Source organism: Schistocerca serialis, chromosome 4 (assembly GCF_023864345.2).
Source record: "Schistocerca serialis cubense isolate TAMUIC-IGC-003099 chromosome 4, iqSchSeri2.2, whole genome shotgun sequence".
Taxonomy (NCBI): domain Eukaryota; kingdom Metazoa; phylum Arthropoda; class Insecta; order Orthoptera; family Acrididae; genus Schistocerca; species Schistocerca serialis.
Genome location: NC_064641.1, coordinates 242,539,665 through 242,556,127, shown reverse-complemented (window position 1 = coordinate 242,556,127; position 16,463 = coordinate 242,539,665). Strand labels below are relative to the sequence as shown.

Sequence of the window (16,463 nt, the reverse complement as noted above, 5' to 3'; positions counted from 1 at the left end):
GTTCTGGGTAGTGATTTCTCAGGATCTATGCACACAAATTGCGTGAAAATATAATCACATGTCAGTCCTAGTATAATATATTTGTCCAATGAATACCCGTTTATCATGTGCATTTCTTCTTGGTGTAGCAATTTTCATGGCCAGTAGTGCATGTTAGTTTGGTGCTCACAGAAGAACTCATTTGATACTTTTAGAGTTTAGTGTTAATTCTAATACCTTCAGCACCAACTGATTTAAACGGACTAAATTTCATAGCTACGTTTTTACTTTTGTCAATGAAATAATCAACTCATTTCAAGACCACTGTACATTCCCTTGAACTGCTGTTCCAAGTCTTTTGCTGTGTGAAATAATTGCAATTTCACTGGAAAAATCACAACGTTTTAATTACTTCTCACGACTTAAATTATGGTCTTTCCGAATTTCTCCTCTACTTCGAAGACTGTTCAGTTGAAATAATTGAATAGCAATGGCGATAGTCTACAACCCCGTCTCGGCCACTCGTCAACTGCTCCCACCTTTCCATGCCCTACGACTCTTAAATCTGCAGTCTGGTTTCTGAAAAAGTTGTGAATAACCTTTCATTCCGAATGTTTTATTACTGTTACCGTCAGAATGTCAAAGAGAGTATTGCTGTTACGTTGCGGTATAGACTCCATATTTGGCATGGGGCCGTAGTGATATGACAACAAGACTTCTGAGTGCGCGGTGCACACAGACAGCTTTGTGTGCATTATATTTAGTTTTTGGCTAGCGCTTGTAGCTGAGAGAGGCAGAAGACTACATACACGCTGCTGTTGCGGCGGAAGGCGGCGAGGCGCGCCCCGGTGACCCTGAGGTGCTGCTGCTGTTGCTGCTGGCCACTGGAGGCGGCGTACAGCCGCGCCATGGAGCCGGGCGGCGACGCGGAGAAGGACGACGACTTGATGGTGCTGGCCGTGCTGCTGTTGTTGCCCGGGGAGCCGGGGGGCGGCGGGGACCCGCATGGGGACGCTGGCTGGGGGCAGGCCACCCCCACACCGCCGCCGGCGCCGCCCCCGCCGCAGATGGCGTCGCTGCTCGGGTAGCTGCAGGCGTGCGTGCGTCAACCACAGGACAAGCTAATGCGAGGCCGCGGATCGGGCGGTTGGGGCTCGGGTAACAGGACATGCTGAAGAGCGTGTATGCGCTACTACATTTTGTAGAGGGGGGAGGGGGGTGGGGGAGGGCTGTGATGGTGGCTGCTAGAAAGAAGCAGAGGAGGCGTCATTCCTGCAAGCGTAATCATTCCTTCTAATGGAGACACATTAGTTTGTCTTGTAGAACAGTGGGATGTCACAGACACATTGCAACTTTATGATGTTTTATCCTCTTTCCAGGCTCACAAACACTTAAGTTACAACTATTTATTACAGGAAAATACCTATCATGCAGTTGGTTGGAATTCTCAATGTGTTCAACTCACATTGTCAGCCCAACAACGATGTAATATACAGGGTGAGTCACCTAACGTTACCGCTGGATATATTTCGTAAACCACATCAAATACTGACAAACCCATTCCACAGACCGAACGTGAGGAGAGGGGCTAGTGTAATTATTTAATACAAACCATATAAAAATGCACGGAAGTATGTTTTTTAACACAAACCTACGTTTTTTTTCAAAATGGAACCACGTTAGTTTTGCTAGCACATCTGAACATATAAACAAATACGTAATCAGTGCCGTTTGTTGCATTGTAAAATGTTAATTACATCCGGAGATATTGTAACCTAAAGTTGACGCGTGAGTACCACTCCTCCGCTGTTCGATCGTGTGTATCGGAGAGAACTGCAACATACATCGCGTTTCTACAGAATGATCTGCCAACGTTGCTCGAAAATGTCCCACTGGAAACGCGTCGACGTATGTGGTATCAGCATGATGGTGTACCTGCACATTCCGCAATTAAAACTAGGCTGACCCTTGACAGGATGTTCGACGGGCGTTTCGTAGGACGTGGAGGACGCGTAAATTGGCCAGCCCGTTCTCCTGATCTTACACCTCTGGACTTCTTTCTGTGGGGTACGTTAAAGGAGAATGTGTACCGTGATGTGCCTACAACCCCAGAGGATATGAAACAATGCATTGTGGCAGCCTGCGGCGACATTACACCAGATGTACTGCGGCGTGTACGACATTCATTACGACAGAGATTGCAATTGTGTGCAGCAAATGATGTCCACCACATTGAACATCTATTGTCCTGACATGTCGGGACACACTCTATTCCACTCCGTAATTGAAAACGGAAACCACGTGTGTACGTGTATCTCACCCCTCATGGTAATGTACACGTGCGTCTGTGAAAAAGACCAGTAAAAAGGTGTTAGCATGTGGACGTAATGTGCTGTTCCAGTCTCTTCTGTACCTATGGTCCATCACCGTTCCCTTTGGATCCCTACGTAATTCGGTGCTCTCCGATGCACACGATCGAACAGTGGTGGAGTGGTACTCAAGCGTCAACTTTAGGTTACAGTATCTCCGGATGTAATTACATTTTACAGTGCAACAAACGGCACTGATTACATATTTGTTTATACGTTCAGATGTGCTAACAAAACTAACGGGGTTCCATTTAAAAAAACATAGGTTTGTGTTAAAAAACATACTTCCGTGCATTTTTGTATGGTTTGTATTAAACAATTACACTAGCCCCTCTCCTCACGTTCGGTCTGTGGAATCGGTTCGTCAGTATTTCATGTGGTTTACGAAATATATCCAGCGGTAACGTTAGGTGACTCACCCTGTATAATAAGCCGTGAAACCGCAATATTACGTTTTGCATGCCTAAGACTGTAATGTAGAATCTGTCATGGTGTCGGTGTGGTTGGAAAATGCATACTCATGTATTGGTCTGAAGTTTAGGAAACGGGGAAGAGAAAAGACAAGCAGTTACTAACCATAGTCTTGTATCAAGACATCACTTGTGTCACTAAAGATACTGACGTTGTCGAGTCAAAATGTTTGCGGACCATGCCAACTCAAGATAGGTGGCACATCTCGCGACTCACCTGGTCTCTCCACATAGACGTCACAACGTCTTTATAAGCAGCAGCCAGATGTTTCGCTGACACGTCGTTCACCCAGTGAGGATTGCTTACGTCATCGTCGTGATGCGCTTCCAGAACCGAGGTGCTCTGTACTGGATCGAACCACGGGTTGCTACACTTGCTATTGATTGCTCTGCTGATAGTGGATTTGCGAGGAGGTGCGCACTTACTGGCATCATTGTTCTAAGAAATTAAGTGCTGCAGTTGTAGGTTAGAAGGCCTCAGGGAGCCACAGAAAGGGCGTCTGTCTAGAAGGGGGCAGACAAAACGCAGTAAGTTAGTCATAGAAACGATCGGTATTGTAGTTGTAAATTGTCATAGACGTGTTAGGAAAGAACCAGAGCTCCAAGCACTAATAAAAAGCACTGAAGCTCAAATAGTTTTAGTTACAGAAAGCTGACTAAAGCCGGAAATAACTTCAGCAGAAAATTTTCTGACGATCTAGCAGTGTTCAGAAACCATAGACTAAATACAATTGGTGGTGGAGTATTAATTGCTGTCGGAAGCAGTGTGCCTTGTACTGAAATTGAAGTAGGTAGTTCCTGTGGCATATTGTAGGCAGAGGTTACACTTGACAATCAGACTGGACTATTAATTGGGTCGTTTTACCGACCCCCCGATTCAGAAGATATTGTTGCTGAACATTTCTAAGGAGACTTGAGTCTCAATTCAAATACGTACTCCACTCATACCATTATTGTCGGTGGTGACTTTAATCTACCCTCGATATGCTGGAAAAAATATACGATTAAAGCAGGCGGCAGGCATAAAACGTCATCCGAAATTGTACTGAATGCTTTATCAGAAAATTATTTTGAACAAATAGCTCATGAGCCCACTCGAAGCGTAAATGGCTGCGAAAGCATACTTGACCTCTTAGCAACAAACAATCGTGGACAAATAGTGAGCATCGTGACGAATACAGGGTTTAGCGACCACAAGGCAGTTGCTGTTAGGCTGGTTGCCGTAACACCCTCACCCATTAACAAGGAAACGCAAAGTATATATATTTAAAAAAGCTGACAAAATGTTCTTAACGACTTTTTAAGAAACGGTCATCGCTCCTTCGGATCTCATCATCTAAACGTAGAAGAGATGTGGAATGATTTCAAAGAGACCGCATCGACGTCAGTTGAGAGATATATATAACATAAATTAATAAGTGACAGTACTGACCCCTATGCTATACAAAATGGGTCAGATAGCTGCAGAAGCAGCGAAAAAGGCATGCCAAATACAAACAGCGCAAAATCCCCAAGACTAGCAAAGTTTTACAGAAGCTCGTAACATGCGAGATGCTTTCAATAATTTCCACAACGAAAGCCTGTCTCGAAATCTGGCAGCAAACCCAAAGAGATTCTGGTCGTACATAAAGCACACCAGTGGTAAGACGCAATCAGTAACTTCAAAGCGCCATAACAACAGTGAAGTCACTGATGACAGTGCCACTAAAGCAAAGATATTAAACACCATTTTCCAAAACTCCTTTACCAAATAAGACGAAGTAAATATTCCTGAATTCCAATTAAGAACAACTGCCAATATGAGAAACATAGAAACAGATATCCTCGGAGTCGCAAAAGAGCTTAAATCACTTAGTAAAAGCAAGGCTTCCGGTCCAGATTGTATTCAAGTCAGGTTCCTTTCAGAGTGTGCTGATACAATAGCTTCATACACTACTGGCCATTAAAATTGCTACACCAAGAAGAAATGCAGATGATAAACGGGTATTCATTGGACAAATATATTATACTAGAACTGACATGTGATTACATTTTCATGCAGTTTGGGTGCATAGATCCTGAGAAATCAGTACCCAGAACAACCACCTCTGGCCGTAATAACGCCCTTGATACGCCTGGGCACTGAGTCAGCCAGAGCTTGGATGGCGTGTACAGGTACAGTTGCTCATTCAGCTTCAACACGATACCACAGTTCATGGAGAGTAGTGACTGGCGTATTGTGACGAGCCAGTTGCTCGGCCACCATTGACCAGACGTTTTCATTTGGTGAAGATCTGAAGAATGTGCTGACCGGGACAGCAGTCGAACGTTTTCTGTATCAAGAAAGGCCCGTACAGGACTTGCAATATGCGGTCGTGCATTATCCTGCTGAAATGTAGGCTTTCACAGGGATCGAATGAAGGGTGGAGCCAGGGGTCGTAACACATCTGAAATGTAACGTCCAGTGTTCAAAGTGCCGTCAATGCGAACAAGAGGTGACCGAGACGTGTAACCAATGGCACACCATACCATTACACCGAGTGATACGCCAGTATGACGATGACGAATACACGCTTCCAATGTGCGTTCACCGCGATGGCGCCAAACACGGATGCGACCATCATGATGCTGTAAACAGAACCTGGATTCATCCGAAAAAATGACGTTTTGCCATTCCAGGTTCGTCGTTGAGTACACCATCGCAGGCGCTCCTGTCTGTGATGCGGCGTCAAGGGTAACCGCAGCCATGGTCTCCGAGCTGATAGTCCATGCTGCTGCAAACGTCGTCGAACTGTTGGTGCAGATGGTTGTTGTCTTGCAAACGTCCACATCTGTTGACTCAGGGATCAAGACGTGGCTGTACGATCCGTAACAGCCATGCGGATAAGATGCCTGTCATCTCGATTGCTAGTGATACGAGGTCGTTAGGATACAGCACGGCGTTCGGTATTACTCTACTGAACCCATCGATTGCATATTCTGCTAACGGTCATTGGATCTCGACCAACGCAAGTAGCAATGTCGCGATACGATAAATCGCAATCGCGATAGGCTACAATCCGACGTTTATCAAAGTCGGAAACGTGATGGTACGCATTTCTCCGCCTTACACGAGGCATCACAACAATATTTCAGCAGGCAACGCCGGTCAACTGCTGTTTGTGTATGAGAAATCGGTTGGAAACTTTCCTCATGTCAGCGCGTTGTAGGTGTCGCCACCGGCGCCAACCTTGTGTGAACGGTCGAAAAAGCTAATCATTTGCATATCACAGCATCTTCTTCCTGTCGGTTAAATTTCGCGTCTGTTGCAGGTCATCTTCGTGGTGTAGCAATTTTAATGGCCAGTTGTGTATGTTAATGATGTGTCCAGCTGCAGATACCTCCTATACGCTGATGACCTTCAGTTATATCTCAGTTCAAGCCCAGAAAACATGCACACAGCCATCGATCATGTAAATGCTGACTTACTTGCTTTATCAGAATGGTCGCAGAACATAGGTCTGATACTGAACCCTTCCAAAACGCAAGCAATCTTAGTCGCCCACAAAAGACTTATTACAACATAGCACAGAGAATCTCTTCCATGCTTGATTATAAATGGCACCGAAACAAACTTTTCTCCTTCTGCAGAGAACTTGGGGATAATCCTGGACAACCACTTAGATTGGATTGAACACACTACTGCAGTCTGCAAGAAAGTTTCTGCATCCCTTCATTGTCTACAGAAATATAAAAATTTCCATTAGAGTTTAAGAAGATGCTCGTAGAATCTCTAACACTCCCTATTCTCGACTATGGGGATGCTATTGTCCAAGGACTTTCGTACGCAAACTCTCGCATGTTTGAACTGGCGATGAATGCTTGCGTCCGATATATTTGTGACGTTCATATCACTCCAGCCTATGAACAATTATCGTGGCTACGTGCTGATAAACGTAGGGACTACCAAAATTTATGGTTACTCCATCGTCTTCTCAATCATAAGAGTCCCTCTTACTTATCCTCAGCCATACATTACTATCTAAACAGTACAGCAGAAATATTCGATCTCAACAAAGTAAGATCCTCTCAGTACCAACACACAACACCGTCATGTTTCCTAAATCATTTTCTGTATCCGGAACCCGACTTTGGAACAATCTTCCTTGAAATATCAGAGAAATTAAATCACGTCCAGGCTTCAAAAAGCAGCTAATGGCTCACCTTCTCTCGCAATAGCTATCTCTCCCACATACTGGTCTCCAGCCCACACTCTTCAATCCCCCCTCCCCCTTCAACATTTCCCTTCTCCTCGCTTACAGAGTTACTTACTTAAATCAAGTCCTCTCCTAACAGCCACTATTACTGTTATTCAAATTTTCTTATTCTTCATCCTTTCTTTTTCTGACAATACTAAACATCATTTAAGTTGTTCTAGACTATATATTATTTTTAATGTACGTTGTTTTATTATTACTGTTATTATTGCCATTTATCCTTACGTTCATTATTGTGAACTATAATAATAACAATAATAATAATAATAATAATAATAATTATTATTATTATTATTATTATTAGCTTATTATCATCTCTAAGATTGTTTATCATTTTCATTAATGTTTTGCTAATATATCTGTATGTGTTGTTCCTGGTCAGATGTAATCTGGTCAGGCTAAATAAGCAAATAAATAAATAATATTTGTGTAGCTTCTTTCAAACAGTGTTTTATTGTAAATGTCCGAATTATTTGCGAAAAGTCTGAAGTTACAAGTAATATTGTCTCCTAGAGACATTGTTGTCATCAGTGAAAGTGGGGAAAGATTACCGGACCTTTTGAATGAAATAAACACTCTAATGAGCACATAATGTAAAGTGAATGTAAACCAAGAAAAGGCCAGAGTATTGAGGAACAGAAACAACGAGATCAGCAATGAACTTGACGTCGGTATGCGGTGACGTTGTAGACGAAGTAAAAGGGCTTTACATGACGAATGAAGTAAGGAGGGTGCAGAAGTCTACTAGAATCAAATATGGGGCTTCATTTGAGGAAGAAATTTCTAGAAGTTTATGAGAACGTACATCTGGAGCACTGCGTTCTGTGGAAATGAACTGGAAAACAGGAGAACATGACATTCTAAATGTTCGAGTTGTATTTTACAGGTATGTTTAGAACTCAGAAGAGAGATAAGAAATCACAGGATCGGCGCTGAAAGGAATATATTCGAAGATGAGAAGAGGAAAGTACGGGATGACAGGATGCAAGGCAACGGTGAATAAATTCCATGATACTTGAGGGAGTTATAGGAGGATAGAAACTGTGGGGGAAGACAGAGAGTGGAAAACAACTGACGACTGGTCGAGGACGTTTGATATACGTGCTGCTCTAAGAAGAAGGGTTTCGCACAGGAAAGCAAATCACTGCGTTGAAAAACAGGAAATGAATATACTTCGTAGCGTTAGCAAGATGTTTGCTCCACTGACGTATGATGTAGCATTTAACAAAATTAGTTACACTTGGAAAATACTGGAATCACTCAATAGGTCTAAAAGAATATGTGAACAATAGTGATTCAGACACTATGCGAGATTTATTTTGTCTTACTTTAACCATGTACGCCCTGCCATACCGTTCTAACGCCCGCACCGCAACATTGGAGATGTAACTCTTTTTCAGCGGCTGCTATGACATTCTTAGAGTGTACATTCTATGAGTACTGTTAAATTACAGGATGCTGTAGTATTTACTGCTTTCTTTTTAGCAATTTGAGTCTTTAATTTTACAATTCTTGCTCTTAAAATTACTCGCTATGCACTGACGAACATCGTGAAAGCAGGCAATAGACGACAAAAGTTGCAACTTAGAAGTACTCTTTATAGCCCTATTCGTATGCATATTGAAGCTATTAGAGACTTACATTATCCACGAATAATGAGTCTTTTACTATGCGTGATCACATAAAGAGCCATTCGCTGCGTGCCTCGGTTCACGTAAACGCCAATCGTAAACTTGAGTGAAACAAAATGTGTTAGCAAATTACATCAACGAAGTAATCTTCATGCCATGTAATTCCATCGTATAAACGTCTCATTCAGCGACGCTTATGAAGTTCATTCCATGTACGCTTCTCTGAATATAAATCTGATTATGAAAATGCCTTTGAGGATCAAAAACTCGAAATTTGCTGGTGATTTCAATAACAGTTTTCGAGATACTATCAAAATATTTCTATCCAACGCAGAGCCTTTGGCAGAGTCTGTGAATTTCAAAATCTACATCTACATCTACATCTACATCGATACTCTGCAAGCCACCTGACGATGTGTGGCGGAGGGTACCCTGAGTACCTCTATCGGTTCTCCCTTCTATTCGTCTCGTATTGTTCGTGGAAAGAAGGATTGTCGGTATGCTTCTGTGTGGGCTCTAATCTCTCTGATTTTATCCTCATGGTCTCTTCGCGAGATATACGTAGGAGGGAGCAATATACTGCTTGACTCTTCGGTGAAGGTATGTTCTCGAAACTTTAACAAAAGCCCGTAACGAGCTACTGAGCGTCTCTCCTGCAGAGTCTTCCACTGGAGTTAATCTATCATCTCCGTAACGCTTTCGCGATTACTAAATGATCCTGTAACGAAGCGCGCTGCTCTCCGTTGGATCTTCTCTATCTCTTCTATCAACCCTGTCTGGTACGGATCCCACACTACTGAACAGTATTCAAGCAGTGGGCGAACAAGCGTACTGTAACCTACTTCCTTTGTTTTCGGATTGCATTTCCTTAGGATTGTTCCAATGAATCTCAGTCTGGCATCTGCTTTACCGACGATCAACTTTATATGATCATTCCATTTTAAATCACTCATAATGCGTACTCCCAGATAATTTATGGAATTAACTGCTTCCAGTTGCTGACCTGCTATTTTGTAGCTAAATGATAAGGGATCTATCTTTCTATGTATTCGCAGCACATTACACTTGTCTACATTGAGATTCAATTGCCATTCCCTGCACTATGCGTCAATTCGCTGCAGATCCTCCTGCATTTCAGTACAATTTCCCATTGTTGCAACCTCTCGATACACCACAGCATCATCTGCAAAAAGCCTCAGTGAACTTCCGATGTCATCCAGCAATCAAGCAACGTCTTGCAGTGATCGTTTATTCCACACGATTAGGGTCTCGTGAACTATATTTTAGTACGCTCTTCTCTTTAGTGAATTAACTCATAAGCTAACGACATATCGGACGAGAATATAAATCTCCTGAAAGAGCCAGCTAACATTTTCAGTCAAGACTGAAACCTATCGCTAACATATTTTCACTCTGGAACCAGATTGGAGTTTCCTATATTCGTTTTGGTACTCCGCCATTTTTAAGGTGTGAAAAAAATGAACAAAATATCTACAAATTTTTTTGCGAATATGGTAAAGTGTTATACCACACAGACATGTTAAAACGAATATCAGTCCTGACGAACTGTGGGTAAATATAGCAAGTGTTGACATGTGACACACTTATCAGAGGGCCATGTAAGTAGCTGGATGCAACTGCGTTTCAACAATCACAGAATCATCAGCACTGACAGTGAAGATGTGGCCACAGCCTTGGGCTCATGCTGAACGCATTTTGTTCGTGAAACGTGCGACAGTAAAATTTATTCCATTATTTTTTAATGTAGACAAACAGCAGTGTCGAGTTAACATCGCTTTGAAGTAAATTATCGTGAAATTCACGACTTCTCAGAAGTGTACAAACTACATATAACTGATGGTGAGACATGTTTCTGTGTGTATGACGTACAAACTATTGCCGATTCGCTCCAACAGAACTTTCTTGAAGAGGCATGACCCGAAAAAGCTTATCAGGTTCGATCGACTTTGACAGCGTCATTTCTTGCTACGATATCGTTCAATGAATATGGAATACTTGACAGATCTATGCCATCTGCGCGAAGGTCTCGGAGAAAAATTACGTCTTGTTTGTGGCAAAACAGCAATAAAGCATCCGGTCACACATCACTGCCTGTTTGTGAATATTTGACAAATCCGATGTTATATTGGGGCCTCAGCTTCCGAATACGCAAACGACGGCCCTTTTCGATTTTTTCTTGCTCTGTACTACGAAATAGTAAACAAAATACAGAAGACAGTGTTTCACCAGTACCTAATAAGGAAGGAACGCAGAGTAGAATATCCATCTAGAATAAGATCGTTACAGACAGAGCATAAGCTTACATTGAGTAGACAGAGGGAAGGAAATCGGCCGTATCCTTTTCTAAGGAGCCATTCCAGCACCTATCTTAAGCAATACAGGAATGTAAAAAAAAGTGTCTGAACAGTCTGACCGGAATTTGAACAGCGGTCCTCTTAAATGCTACCACCGAAGAGAAACGTTGAAGGAGCTATGCGCTATGCCAAAAACCGTCTTCAAGAAATCCTTAAAGAATCGGGAAAAGAGTTGACACAAACGTACAGTGTTCTGAGGAGTACTTGGAAGGAACAAAAGCAGTACAAAATAAAATACAACAAACAGTTATTGGCTGCCGTAGGAGGAAATTACCTTGTTTAATAAAATGTATCGACGAATAAAGAAACTGCTTGACAACGTGAAAATTTTTCACTTTACGGGAAACTTCATTGCAGAATTAAAAGGTTCCCGCAATCATTGACGGGAACTGTGCTTTCATTTAAACTGGCAACATTGATGAACAAGCATCTGAATGATGTGAATTAGTGTGCAGTTACAGCCGCCTAAGTAACTGTCACTGCAGTGCAGACTATGTTTGTGCACCAACAAAAAAATGGTTCAAATGGCTCTGAGCACTATGGGACTTAGGTCATCAGTCCCCTAGAACTTAGAACTACTTAAACCTAACTAACCTAAGGACGTCACACAACACCCAATCATCACGAGGCAGAGAATGTGCGCCAACAGATTTTTGAAATAACATCTCCCTAATAGCGTGTGAATATCAGATTGTTTGCATGGCTACGTTAATATCCATTCGAGGATCTGCATATTTTGATGGAGGACTGTGTTCGAGTGTCTTACACGGTTTCGTAAGAGACATGAAAGTACTGGGCGCTTCCACTGCAGGAGTAATCAAGACGTCCTTTGCTGTATCATCCGAACAGGAATGCGAAAAACGAATGACAACTTTGTCCCTCAATTTGGATTAGCAGGTGTAACATGAGTACTGAATTTTATATGCTGTTTCCAAAAATGCATCAAGTTTTGCTCATTCAAGGTTCCAAAAATTCTTTCCCACGAATAGCAATAAGCTTGGGGTGTCGATGGTCAGCGCTCTGCTTTCATTGGGAGATACAGATGCCATCGTTCTGAATACCGTCGTGACTGATATTGGAATATAGTGAAACACCAGGGAAATAAGCCATGAGTCAAATTAAAGATAATAGCACCTCATATGGAACCGCAATTTAGCATCGACGAAGGCAAACGGAATGATGAAAGAGGTCGTTTTCGATTACACAGCTGCAGTTCTCTGCAGATGACCAGACTGCGATAACTAACTTTATCTGGGTGTCGATTAACACATACAGAAGAGAGCACACAGTGAGCAGGGAAAAACACCTTTGCAAACAGCCGATGATGCGTAGAAATTATCTCGCCAAGAAAAATGTTGCTATAACGAAACACTTCGGTTTATAAACTTCCATGTTTTACTTGAGATGAAATTCGCACTGGAGGGATACGTTGAGAGAAAGAAGAAAATTCGCAGGGGTAGAAAAAGACAGTTTGTCATTAAACGTCTATAAGTGATCTGAAGAACTGTTTAAATCATGGCACACATAAGGAAGGGAACGTAGTACGCAAGAACGTAGAAGGAATCACTGTTCAAAATAATGCACACACTACACATATTTACTTCCAGCAATTGTTTAAGTGTACCCTACCCAACAGTCCCATATTTCTCTCAAGTATTAGAACGATATCCTGTAAATTGGTATTCAGTAATAAGTCCGTGACGGATTTTCTATTAGTTTGTAAGCTGAAAGCGAACTGTACTGTATGTTTTCGCCTGAAACAGGTCCTCTGCTGTGAATATGTGTTTTTCAGACATTACTTCTACTATAAGAAATGCAAATTTTCGCGGCGTGAAACTTCAACAAAATCTTTTGTGGTTTCTTGCCTCACCATTTCGCAGTGTATCCTGTCTTCTAAAACGCATGTGCTCCAGAACGTTGCGGACATACTACGAATTGACGCAGCAAGAAACTGAAGAAGGTTTTATTACAATGTTCTACTTGCCTTCTGTAAAATAGTAAAGAAACAAAAGCTCTTAGGGTTGACATCTCAGCTCAGTTTACTTCTGTGTGTAGTCTTGTCGGAGTTTTGCTTCAACATCTTACGTCTACAACGCAAATACATTAGTTTACAACTACTGGACTGAAGATTAAAGTTCGTGCAAAGTAGCAGTTACTTCTGTAAAATATCTGGGAGTATGCGTGCGGAACGATTTGAAGTGGAATGATCATATAAAATTAATTGTTGGTAAGGCGGGTACCAGGTTGAGATTCATTGGGAGAGTGCTTAGAAAATGAAGTCCGTCAACAAAGGAGGTGGCTTACAAAACGCTCGTTCGACCTATACTTGAGTATTGCTCATCAGTGTGGGATCCGTACCAGATCGGTCTGACGGAGGAGATAGAGAAGATCCAAAGAAGAGCGGCGCGTTTCGTCACAGGGTTATTTGGTAACCGTGATAGCGTTACGGAGATGTTTAATAAACTCAAGTGGCAGACTCTGCAAGAGAGGCGCTCTGCATCGCGGTGTAGCTTGCTCGCCAGGTTTCGAGAGGGTGCGTTTCTGGATGAGGTATCGAATATATTGCTTCCCCCTACTTATACCTCCCGAGGAGATCACGAATGTAAAATTAGAGAGATTAGAGCGCGCACGGAGGCTTCCAGACAGTCGCTCTTCCCGCGAACCATACGCGACTGGAACAGGAAAGGGAGGTAATAACAGTGGCACGTAAAGTGCCCTCCGCCACACACCGTTGGGTGGCTTGCGGAGTATAAATGTGGATGTAGATGTAGATGTAGATTCCGCCGGATCATCGAGTCGTTTTACGTGCACTGTCTCCCCCGTGCTTCACGCTGCTGATTGAGGATCAGTTCGAAGCGGGACTCATCATTAAATATAATTCTACTCCAGTCAACGGGATTCTAAGCTAAAACGGTGGAATACCAACATAACTGTCGCCCACCATACAGTCCGACAACCAGGAGTGACGGTCTAGGGTGACATCACATTTCATAGCAGAACCCATCTGGTTGCCATGCGTGACAGCCTTAGTGCGCAGTGGTACGTCTACGTTGTTCTACGTCCACTTTTGATGGCCGTCATGGAAAATAATCCTGGGCTTAAATTTCACCAACAAAATTCCCGCCCGAACATGGCGAAAGCTTCTACTGTTTGTCTTCGTGTTTGCCAAATCGTATCATGGCCAGTAACATCGTCAGATCTCTCTCCAGTTGAGAAAAATCGGAGCATTATGGTAGGGCACTCGAGCCAGCTCGGATTTTCACAATCTACATGGCAATTCTGTAGAATTCGGCACGATATCAGTCAGGAGGCCATACAACACCTCTGTCAAAGCAAACCCGAATAACCGCTTGCGTAAGGGCCAGAGTCGGATCACGGCGTTACAGACTTGCTCAGTTTGTGAATCTCTTTCTCTTGAATACATCATCCAATTTATCTGAATGTGTAATCACTTTTTGTCTATACATATACATCACATCTACCGATTCCCGTCCCATTGGGATAATTCCTTCCTGGTGCGACTTCTTTTTGCCTTAGAATGTATTTATCAATCATTCGAGGCCAACAAAATTACGGTTGTGTCAATTATAAAACGCAATTTTACGTGTCGCAAGCTTCCATATTTCGTTAGCTTCGTAACTTAAGGCGTTTCGGCTTAACCAATCATCAGACACATCTTCAAGAGACAGAATATGTCATAAATAATTTGATAGTACGACCGAAGGTGGGCTAATGCAATAATACATTATAAGGTTGTACATTCGACTTGCTGAAGAGATGCTGTGTGTCAATGTCCGTTTAATATTATTAGGATGAAGGCTTAAGCTAATAAATGTATACTTGTACAGTTAATACAAATGGAAATGAGCGTATGGCATTAGTGACCGGGATTTTCTACACGGGAAGTTCAGCCGCCAGTCGCCACATTGGGCGACTTGCTCGTCGACAATGAGGATGAGATGATGATGAGGACAGCACAACACCCAGTCCCTACTGGAGAGAAAATGTCCCACCCCAGCCACGAATCGAACCCGGGCCCCTGTGCGTGGCAATCCAACGCACTGACGGTTTTTTTTTTTTTTTTTTTAAATCTCATTTTGTTCTATATTACTCGTTGACTTTGGTCGAGGCGGAAGTCCGATGACATTCGTTCAGGTTGTTCGTTGATCCGTTCACTCAGTTTTTTATTACAAAGGGTAGCTAAACCCTGTGACTGAACACGCTGAGCTACCGTGCCGGCGGCCGTTCAGCTATTGGGCGGACTATAACTTGTAAAAGAACAGAGCGATAAAGGGTAAATAGATTATTTCAGTTATGCTTCCGGCCTCATGCAGCGCTTTCACATTATTTGTTGACAAAATACGAAACAATTAATCTCCACTTTCCTCAGTCCCCAAGTTCAGAAGATCTCTGGGAGCTATTCCTCATCAGACAGGTGAATGATTTTCACATTTGTTCACAAAACGCTTTACGCTCTCCATCGCTTCATTGTGCCCATAAATACAACAGAAAGTAGGATGTCTAGGATGGCCATTTCCTTGCATTCAGCACTTCAGACTGATCTTTCTTCTGGGGAATACTGAAGACTAAGCAGCAGGCCGTCTGAATACCCGAGGCCAGAGGAAATAAAAATCTCGCGTGCGCCCGGCTTTTCCATCGGCCAGTGTGGAGTTCGCGTGCCACAGGGCCATTTCGCATCGAGGGCAGTTAGCGCAAGTGACTGGGGGCGGACCGCAGCGGGCATTCAAGCGTGACCGCGGGCCCGCCAGAGCACCGACTTCGGCGGCACGAATCGCCGCTTCTGCACGTTCAGAGCTTTCTTTTATTATATCCCGCGTCCCTGACCTCTAGCAGGAGCCAGCGCAAATCCTGTGCAAGAGATCTGTCAGGAACACGCCAGGAGCACGAAAATCAAAGGGCGGGTAACTGTGTTACACTGTCGTCAGTCAGGTTTTATCATCATCTCAATCAGTTCAGATTAACTTCCAATGCTTACCGATAACTCTAGAGCCAATTGTCGGCTGGCGATGCGCCAGTTCGCAGAAATTATCGCATCCGCGCGATTCAGGATGTCGGAAGCAGGTCCCGAACGTGGCCGATCTTGGACCTCAGTTTCTGTTCTTCCTGACATTTTAGCTTCCTTTACTCGTTGCCCTATAGCACTGCTATCAACTGACTTTCGCACCTATTGAAAAACTGCCTGCCGTAAAACACCAGCAAGGGGAATCAAATGATTTTACCTTGAAACTTCCTGGCAGATTAAAACTGTGTGCCGGACCAAGACTCGAACTTGGGACCTTTGCCTTTCGTGGGCTTTCTCGGTTCGGTAAACAGTTTTAATCTGCCAGGAAGTTTAATATCAGCGCACACTCCGCTGCAAAGTGAAAATCTCATTCTGGAAACA

General features: G+C 43.0%; 1 protein-coding gene across 1 annotated transcript in view; it reads right to left on the bottom strand.

Moving 5' to 3' along the window:
- LOC126474381 (octopamine receptor Oamb-like) overlaps positions 1-16,463 on the bottom strand; it is a 524,955-nt gene that overhangs the window by 220,339 nt on the left and 288,153 nt on the right. The window contains exon 5 of the mRNA XM_050101849.1: positions 789-1,067. Within this exon, the coding sequence (XP_049957806.1) occupies positions 789-1,067 (279 nt within the window). The remainder of the gene's footprint in view (positions 1-788; positions 1,068-16,463) is intronic.